Source organism: Balaenoptera ricei, chromosome 19, assembly GCF_028023285.1.
Source record: "Balaenoptera ricei isolate mBalRic1 chromosome 19, mBalRic1.hap2, whole genome shotgun sequence".
NCBI classification, from domain to species: Eukaryota; Metazoa; Chordata; class Mammalia; order Artiodactyla; family Balaenopteridae; genus Balaenoptera; species Balaenoptera ricei.
In genome coordinates, this window is record NC_082657.1 from 15,562,613 (window position 1) to 15,573,018 (window position 10,406).

General features: G+C 43.0%; 1 protein-coding gene across 1 annotated transcript; it reads right to left on the reverse strand.

The window, feature by feature from the left end:
* Positions 1-2,293: 2,293 nt before the first annotated feature.
* LOC132354332 (heterogeneous nuclear ribonucleoprotein U-like protein 1) lies at positions 2,294-5,063 on the reverse strand. Its single transcript, XM_059906206.1, is given in 3 exon segments — positions 2,294-4,714; positions 4,716-4,815; positions 4,818-5,063. Coding segments are annotated over 3 exon segments (2,454 nt in total). The 5' UTR covers positions 5,005-5,063; the 3' UTR covers positions 2,294-2,547.
* Between the last annotated feature and the right edge of the window lie 5,343 nt (positions 5,064-10,406).

Genomic DNA, 10,406 nt, shown 5'->3' on the forward strand with positions numbered 1-10,406 from the left:
CTGCTGTGTGCCCCACTTCTAGAAGTGTCCAGCACTCAGCAGGAACTCAGGCAGTATTTCCTGAATGAATTAAGTGACGTGATTTGCACAAGGCCACGTTCTGAGCCACAGGAGAAGCCAAGAGTTAACAAGCTCAAGCTCTAGTCCTTTTTCTTGGTATAAATAGGTGTCATGAATCATGCATTCATTTTGTACTCAGAGGAGGTAAGATTTAGTTGTAAAGGGTAGAGTAAAATGAGATATAGTTGGGATTTAAAAAGAGCTGCTTACAAGCTCTGGGATCCCAGGGCAGGCCCCAGTTTTATGGCATGTAAAATGGGGACAATAGACGCCTCCAGAATTGGAGCCCCAGGATGTAACATCGAAGCATCAACCCCTGTCTTATTTATTTATTTATTTATTTTTATTTTTTATTTTTGGCTGCGTTGGGTCTTCGTTGCTGCACGTGGGCTTTCTCTAGTTGCCGCGAGCGGGGACTATTCTTCATTGCGGTGCATGGGCTTCTCATTGCGGTGGCTTCTCTTGTTGCAGAGCACAGGCTTTAGGCGCACGGGCCTCAGCAGTTGTGGCATGTGGGCTCAGTAGTTGTGGCTCGCGGGCTCCCGGGCTTAGTTGCTCTGTGGCATGTGGGATCTTCCTGGACCAGGGCTTTAACCAGTGTCCCCTGAATTGGCAGGTGGATTCTTAGCCACTGCACCACCAAGGAAGCCCTCTTCTTTTCTAATATATATATTCAATGCTATAAATTTCCTTCTAAGATCTGCTTTCACTGTATCCCACAAATTTTGATAAGCTGTATCTTCAGTTTTATTTATTTTAAGATATTTTAATATTTCTGAGATTTCTTTGACTTGTGTGACATTTAGAAGTGTGTTGTTTAATCTCCAGGTATTTTGGGGTTTTTCAGCTATCTTTCTGTTGTTAATTTCTTGTTCAGTTCCACTGTGGTGCGAGAGCATACATTTTATGGTTTCTGTTTTTTTAAGTTTGTTAAGGTATGTTTTAAGGCCACAGATGCTTGCTGTGTTTATCTTGGTGAGTGTTCCTTGTAAAATTGAGAAGAATGTGTATTCTACTGTTGTTGGAAGAAGTAGTCTATAGATATCAATTATATCCAGTTGATTGATGCGGCTAGAAGTCAACTGTGTCCTTACCGATTTTCCATTATTAAAAAAAGGGTGTTGAAGGAATCCAATTATAATAGTGGATTTATTTATTTCTCCTTGTAGTTCTAAAAGTTTTTGCCTCACATATTTGGATGATCCATTGTTAGGTACATATAAAGATTACTACTGCTTTGTTACACCTGTATCATTATGTAACGGCCTTCTTTATCCCTGATAATTTTCCCTGATCTGAAGTCAGCTTCCTCTAAAATTAATATAGCTGCTCCAGCTTTCTTTTGATTAGTGTTAGCATGCTATACTTTTCTCTATTTTTTTTTTTTAAATCAGGGTTGAAACCTTGCTTCCTTCCTGCTAGGAGGTGCCATGTCATTTATTGAAACAAAACAAAACAGGGCAAACACATTTCTTAATAAGCACAGTTTGTTAAAGTCCTGTTAAAACATATGGATCAAGGGGAAGTAAAAATAATCAGAGGATCACTGTAGGAAAAACCTTTAGGTCTGGCACCTGGGAGAGCTCTGGAGAGGAGGCAGTGAGAAACTTCATGTTCTGAAAGGAAGGAGCCCCCCAACTCCCTTCTTTCCTCTCACCCGATTAATCCCACCAGAAACTACCAAGACGCCCAGAATAAAAGGTTTCAAGTTCAATAGTCACACTCTCTCCAAATACAAAAGGCAGGTACAATTCAACTCAACACAGAAGCTTGTGTGCAAAGTTACGGGAAACTGAGACATTGTATAAAAAGTTAGGTTAAAGATGATTCTGTGGTTTTGTTTTGTGTGTGTTTTGTTTTGAGGGTGTGGCTCTTCCTCGGTCACCTGAACTCAGCAAAGAAATGGTTATCCTGATGAAATATCAACAGCCGACCCACAGTAAAAAGGGATAAATTCTAAAAATTAAAAAAAAAGAAGCATAATTACCAAAAAAAATCTGTTGCTTCTTCCTCCCACTGCATTTTGCTTTTTTAAACTTGTGTGTGTGTTTAAGTTTTTGATTTTTTTTTTTAAATCCTGAAAAGTAGACAGTAAAACAGCTCCTGGAAGAATTTACAACCAACTGCATGAGAATCTGGGAAGCTGAGGGGCTGGAGCAGGGCTGGGACCAGAGTACAGGAAGGGGCCCTCCCCACAGCCCTGTAGCCTCACTGTACGACCAAGGGAGGAGGGTCTTTAGTCAAAAAGGAGGAAGGGAGGAAGAGGAAGAGGAGGGGGGTGGGGGGACAAACAAAATAAATGGTCATTGTTGCCTGTTTGAATCCAGAGGAAAATGCCCGGCCCTGTGTGGGGGAAGAGCCCCTTGGAAGGGAGGCAGCCCTGGGAGGACCCGTCCCCCAGCACCACGTGACCCAGTGGGGGTGGACAAGGGGGGCCAAGGTGGGCGCTGGTGGAGGAAGCCGGCAGAGGCCTCCAGGACACACTGGCTACTGTGTGCTTGTGCCCCCCTGTGTGTTCCTGGAGTAGCTCCCGTAGTCGTAGTTCCCATAGTACGTCGGCCACTGGCCCTGGTTCTGATAGTACTGGTTCCGCTGCTGGGCATACTGTTGGTACTGGTTATAGCTGGGCTGAGGGTAGGTCTGTGCAGTGGGGGGTGGCGGAGGGGTGTAAGGGGCTGGGTTGTAGCCGCCGTAGCTGCCATAGTTGTAGGCAGGTGGTGGCGGAGGTGGAGGTGGTGGAGCTGTGTAGCCCTGGCTGTAACCTCCTTGGTTGTAGGGAGGTGGCTGGCTGTAACTCGGCTGTGGAGGGCTGTAGCTGCTGACAGGAGGGGTGCTGGTATTGGCGCTCGAGCCAGGGATGTTGCTGCTCTTCGTGTAGCTGCCGGCCCCCGGGGGGTTCCGAGCAGGGCTGTAGCTGGGTGGCGGTGGAGGCTGCTGCGGCGGTGGCTGCGGTGGCGGTGGCTGCTGTGGCGGCGGCTGTTGCTGGGGAGCCCGGTTGTAGCTGCCTCGGGTGTTGGAGTTGTTGTTATCCCGGCTGTCGCTACCCCAGCCGTTCTGGTTGTCGCCACCACCTCCACTGTGGTTGAAACCTCCTCGGTAGCTGCCTCCTCCACTGCCTCCTCCCTGATTCTGGAAGCCTCCTCTGTTTCCCCCGGGGGGACCTCGGTTGTCATAGCGCTGGAAACCGCCGCCACCCCCAAGACCCCAGAAGCTGCCACTGCCTCGGTTGTCAAAGCGCTTTTCAGGGGATGGCCCAGCCTTGTGGCCTTCCTCATTGTATTGCCTCACCAGCTTGTCTGCTTCCTCTCGCTGCAGCTCAATGAACAGCACCTCGTCCAGGAAGTCCCCAACATCTGGCAACGTGAAGTTGGCTTTCATTTCTAAGACCGTGTGATCTGGGACATCCTTCGCTTCTTCGTTGGTTTGCTTTATTGTTCGGTCTTTTAGGTCCTCATCAGTGGGACAAATTACAATAGCTTTGCGCTGGAAGCCTTCAAATGGTCTCATTTTTCGTCTCTGGGCTGACCCATAAACATTTGTCTGATCTAGGATATAGTTGCGTTTCTTTCGGGCAGCGATCTGGATGAGGCGGTTGAGGCACTGGGTGGCCTGCTGGATCAGGATGTCCCAGCAGCCAGCGTAGTTCCTCTGACTGCGTAGGCCCATCATCCGCATCTTATCCGTGATGGCATTGGTACCCAGGATGTTATACTTCTTGGAGGGGTTGGAGGCTGCATGTTTCATGGCCCATGTGGTCTCACCGGTGGCAGGCAGGCCCACCATCATAAGAATCTCACACTCTGCCTTGCTCTTTGGTCCAACAGTGCCCTGGATTCGCTCACTCAGGGGAAGGTGCTGGATGAAGGTGTAGCCTGGGAGGACAGAACAGTAGGGCTCTGCCCTCTGCCCGAAGTTGAACTCCACTGCACAATTCTTCACCAGGACATGAGGGTAGAGGGCCTGACCCCCTAAGTCTCCCTTCTGGATTCGGAAGGCAATGCCCATCTACTTCCCATTTTTGGTGAAGGAAAGTTCCACGTCATTTCCACATTCAAAGTCCGCAAAGCAGCCAATCACATCATTCTCTGCAAATTTGTCTCCATAGTTTTCAAACCAGCTATTGGTGGACTTCTTCCCAGTGCCTCCATAGCCATAGGAGAAAGGCTCTTCGCCTAGCTGAGTGCTGCAGGAGTCCAGAGACCAACCAATATGGACAACGTGTGGGTCGGGCTCTGTAGATGGAAGGTGCTTCACAGAGATTTCCTCATTGATCTTCATCTCAAAGCACACACGGCCCCTTCCGACCCCATAGCTGGCACGGGCTCCTGACCACAGGTATGCAAAACCTTCAGTTGTGAGTGGGTAGCCACTACTCCGGTCTCAGGCCACCTTGAAGTGGAGGTCGCAGTTATATGTGTCAATGGCAACAAGGGTGTCGTCAAAGTCATCTTCATCCTCTTCAGCAGGAGGCTGAGGAGAGCGGCCCCTCTTATCCTCTCGGTGCTCGCAATACCCCCATCCCCAGTTTTCTTCATAACGCCTCTTGCGACTCTGGAACTGCTGTCTGTCTGGTTTGAGTTGAGATGCTTCGGGCAGGAGGAAGCTGGTGGGTGCCTCTTGCTTCTTCTCTGTCTTCACTTGTACTGGGCGATAGGTCCATTTCCAGTGTTCTCCTCTCGTAGCCTGACTCGTTCTCTTTCTTGATGACCTGCATCTCATAGAATTGGTTCTGCATGGTAATATTGTCCATGACATCTCCTCATTGTTGTGCCCGGGTCGCCCCGGTTCGTCATCGGCCTCGAGCTCCCGCTCGTCGACGGGCTCCTCGGCCTCCAGCGCCTCCTGCAGCCGCTCAGTAAGCTCAGCCTTGAGGCCACGAGTGTCCAGGCCACGGCACTGCAGCTCCTCGCGAAGTTCGTTCACCTTCAGTCGGCGTACATCCATGGCCCGGGCCCCCGGGGCGGCCCCTGAGCCCGGCCCGGCCTCCCAGGGCCCAGTCCACCTTAAACCTTTCCTGTCAGGAGGCAAAGGGGGAAAGGGGGGGCCCACTCCAATCTCTATTTTTTTTTAATTTATTTTTTATTTTTATTTTTGGCTGTGTTGGATCTTTGTTGTTGTGCGTGGGCTTTCTCTGGCTGTGGCGAGCGGGGGCTACTCTTTGTTGCGGTGCGTGGGCTTCTCATTGCAGTGGCTTCTCTTGTTGCGGAGCATGGGCTCTAGGCGCCTGGGCTTCAGTAGTTGTGGCATGCAGGCTCAGTAGTTGTGGCATGTGAGCTCTAGAGCGCAGGCTCAGTAGTTGTGGCGCACGGGCTTAGTTGCTCCGTGGCATGTGGGATCTTCCCAGGCCAGGGCTCGAACCTGTGTCCCCTGCATTGGCAGGCGGATTCTTAACCACTGCGCCACCAGGGAAGCCCCACTTTCCTCTATTTTTGATTTTATCTTTGATATGTAAAGTGGTTATTGATATAATTGGATTAATACCTATCATATTTATTACTGTTTTCTATTATTTGTCTCTGTTGTTTTGTTTGTTTTTGTTTAAACCTAGACTTCATGTGCTGGGTAAAAGGAACACTGGTAAGACCTTTAGTGATGTGGTGATAAGGTGTAGGGGGAGGGGTTATGTTCTATAGTCCTGTGATTAAGATTCAGTCTTGGTGAAACTGCCACTGGACTGTGAACTTTGCCAGTGTCTCTCAGTCTACCTCCCTCCCTCAGGTGGGACAGGATGACTAGAGTGGGCTGGAGCTGAGCATTTCTTTTCCCTCAGGTTGGTGAGACACTAATGAAACCTCAGTAGGTTATAGGCTCTGGTACAATAGTTTCTCTTTGTGGCATGCCTTATTAAGAACAGAATGCTTTGAGAATATTTCAAAATAGCGACTTTCCCCCTCTCTCTGCCAGAAACTCAATGGGGAGTTTTCTCCAGTCCTCACTATGAGGACTTGATTGGGCTCCTGGAGGTAAAGCTCATAAAAATGCAGGGGCTTCTTAAAGACTCAGACCCCCTTGGAGCATTTAACTCTCAGATTTGTCCACACTGAGCCTCCTGCAATTTGTCCATTACAGTTTAGGTTTTCCATCTTCTGTACTGGTTCCCACAGAGGTTTCTGCTAATGTGCCTATGCTCTGGTAAGTTGTGATTCTCTGTATCCACGTGTCTGTGGGCAGCAGTTTACCCTGTGACCTTAATTCTCTGATGGATCTACGCAAGAGTTGATTTTCAGTTCATTCTGCTTTTTACTTGTTGTTATAACGGATTGATGACTTCCAAGCTTGTTATGGACTAGAAACTGGAAGTCTTATCTCTAGTTGATTTTTTGTAGTGACACGTTTCGATTCCCTCCTCATTTCCTTTTTTGTGTATTCTATAAATATTTTCTTTGTGGTTACCAGAGGAATTACATATAACATCCTAAAGTTACAACAATCCATTTTAAATTGATACCAACTTCAATTGCATACTAAAGCTCTATTCCTTTACAGTTGGCTCCTTCTCTTTATGTTATTGATATCACAAACTGAATCTTTATATATTGTGTATACTTTAACCTAGATTTACAATTATTTTTATGCATTTGTTTTTAAGTCTTGTTTAAAAAAAACCCAAATTTTGCAAATCAAAATTACATTAATACTGTTTTTATATTTATCCATGTCTTTACCTTTATCAGCGATCTTAATATTTTTGATGGCTTACAGTTGTGTCCGGCATCCTGTAGTGCCTGATATTAGGGAGATGGAAAATACTCCATCCCCAAATTCCTAGCTTACCTGTAATGATTTCTTTAATTTCATTCTTTGATTCATGATTTTAGCCAAAAAACAAAATAAAAACCCAAACAGTTCCCAAACATATACACTTCCCAAAAATGTTACCAGTAATTAGGAGCAAATAGGACTTCATGTTCAAATTAGTTTGGATCACACTTGGATAAACCAGTTAAGTGGGAGTTCTGTCTCTTTTTTTTAACTGCACAGTTAATATGCTGCTGTGCATTATAGGATGTGGGATTATAAGGCTATTGCTCAGATGCAGACATAGTATTTGGAGGTAACTCCTAAAGTCACTCATTATATCCACATTCATTTTATTATAGAATGTAACATACTGTTTTGTTTTTAACAAAATATTTTGCAAAGTGCGTGGCAATGGTGAGATGCATTAAACTATAGGTGACTGGTGTTTTCTGGATCGCTAAATATTTGGAATGTGGACAGAATGGTAGTGATGATAGCAGTGACATCACAGCAGATGGGGTAACAACTCATTTTGAGATCAGGTTGCATGTATGTTGACATATGTAAAATGGTGAATATATGTTATAAGAATATATTAAAAATCCAATTCTAGGGACTTCTCTGGTGGTGTAGTGGTTAAGAATCCGCCTGCCAATGCAGGGGACACGGGTTCCATCCCTGGTCCAGGAAGATCCCACATGCCATGGAGCAACTAATCCCGTGTGCCACAACTACCGAGCCCTCGTGCCATAACTACTGAAGCCCATGTGCCTAGAGCCTGTGCTCTGCAACAAAGAGAAGCCACAGCAATGAGAAGCCCGCACACCTCAATGAGGAGTAGCCCCCGCTCGCCGCAACTAGAGAAAGCCCTCGCACAGCAATGAAGACCCAATGCAGACAAAAATAAATAAATTTTAAAAAATCCAATTCTAATAATGCTTAGAAAAATAAAGCTCAAGGAAACATAGAAGATATTGGGGCTTGGTCAAACAAATTCTCAATCTTATGGAGTTTAGATATATAAACTCCAGATTTCCCATAGGAATTATCTTTTGTTGCATTTCAAGAATCCCTCACTATGGATCTATTTGTTTTCTGAGTTTGGATAGCACAGAATACTGTGTTAACCTAATCTATTTGACGTCTGTGTTTCAGAAAGTGACTCCAGGCATACCTCAGAGATATTGTGGGTTCGGTTACAGACCACTGCAGTAAAGCGAATATGGCAATAAATTTTTTGGTTTCCCAGTGCATATGAAAGTTATGTTTATACTATACTGAAGTCTATGTTTACCCTACACTGTGTAATCTATTAAGTGTGCAGTAGTGTCATGTCTAAACAATGTACATACCTTTAAAAAATACCTTATTGCTCAAAAATGCTAACCATCTTTGGAGCCATCAGTGAGTTATAGTAGTAACATCAAAGATCACTGATCACAGATCACCATAACAAATATAATAATGAAAAGGTTTGAAATATTGCGAGAATTACCAAAATGTGACAGACACAAAGTGAACAAATGCTGTTGGAAAAATTGTGTTGATAGACTTGCTCAATGCAGGGTTGCCACAAACATCCAATTTGTAAAAAACGCAATACCTGAGAAATGTAATAAAGCGAAGTGCAATAAAATGAGGTATGCCTGTATCTAGAGCAAGGATTGATGAACTTTTTCTGTAACAGGCCAGATGATAAATATTATAGGCTTTGCAAACCACTTAGTCTGTCACAGGTACTCAACTCTGTTTTAGTGTGAATGCAGCCAAAGACAATATGTAAGTGAATACATGTGGCTCTGTATTAAAAACTTTACTTATGAACAATGAAATGAATTTCATATAATTTTCCAATATATTATTTTTCTTTTCATTTTATTTTAACCACTTAAAAATGTAAAAACCATTCTTAGCTTGCAGGCCATACAAAAACAGGCAATGATCTGAATTAGTTTACTGACCCCTGACTTAGAGTTTGATGGTAAGTTTTATCGAAAGTATTTGATTTCTGAGTTTAGGTAATGGATTCAGATTATGATGAATATCTGTATTCTTTTAATAGACTGCTAGAATTTTCATGTTTGCAGACTTAGTACTATATGACACTCAAATTATTATATTTTTGACATCAGGATTATGTAAAACTCACAGAACAAGATGGCAAGCTTTTTCTCTCACATGATTTGTAAATTCCTTGAATATTTGATAGATTTTGCCCATAAAATGATCTGGCTTGGTGATCTCTTTAAGTAGGGATTACATCAAAATATTATTTCTGCATTGTTTGGGTCTATTAAGGGTTTACATCTTTTGGAGTTAATTCTGTCATTACATTTTCCTACAAATATCACATATTTCACTTGATTTCCAGATATTAGTAAATACATTAATCTCTCTAAACATAATCATGTCCATATATAATTTATGTATTCATCTGTCTTCTATTTTTTCCATCAGAGTTACCAATGCTTGTATCTATATGTATTTTTTTCGGACAAAGAAATAATTTTACTTTTTCCTTGAAGTATTTTTGCCTTTTATTTTTACTGATACCTTTTATTCTATATTTGGATTTAGTTTGCTTTTATTTTTCTAGCATTTTGGCTTGTACATTTAGTTCACTTATTAATAATTTCTTTTTTCCTTTTGGCCGTGACATGCAACTTTTGGGATCTTAGTTCCCTGACCAAGGATTGAACCCCGGCCCTCAGCAGTGAGAGCGCAGACTCCTAACCACTGGACTGCCAGAGAATTCCCTGTTAATAATTTCTTCATGTTTTAATATCCACATGCCTATTAGGCTATACATTTTAATCTAAATACAGATCTGGCTGCCTGTCAACCCTCAACGTTTTTCTACATAATGTGCTTATTTTCATATATTCATAATTCAGGGATTGATTTCCTTCTTAACTAATATTTGGAGGGGTGTTATCAATATTCAGATATTGTTGGCTATCATATTTTTTTCCCATTCTGGAAAAGAATGTGACCTACATGTGTTCTGCTTTGAGGGGGAAGTGATTATTAATATTTCATGTTTTGCTCTTTTTTGACAAATGTGTTTTCAACTACTATAAATAGGTTTTTTTGATGGGTATGAAATTGTGCAGCATGAAATATGAGGTGTGAATGTAGGCTTATTCACCCATTCTTTGTCTTTTTCTTAGGATTTTAATTTTCTTTTTAAACTTCATGCTGAATAAGGAGTAAGTGTTGGTGAGATGCTTTTCTAAAAACATTATACCCACTGGTCTTTTTTCATTATAAATTCTTTGATATAAATTAAGGTGTGAACATGATGAAACATGGTAGAAGTCCTTTCCACAAATAATAACAGTGAAAATATTACTGCTAACGTTGGATAACTATCAGCTAGTTACTGTATACTGGTAAGAGTCCCAACCATTTTACACTTAACTCATTTATCCTTACAGCAATCCAAGACACACATCATCAGTATATATTTATACAAAAAAAATTATAAAGCAGCACTTTTTCTACAAGCATTTGCTTACTTGGTTGTGTGTGCATGCACGTAAAAAAGTTTTTTTTAAAAGGTCTCAAAGGATAGGGCTTCCCTGGTGGCGCAGTGGTTAAGAATC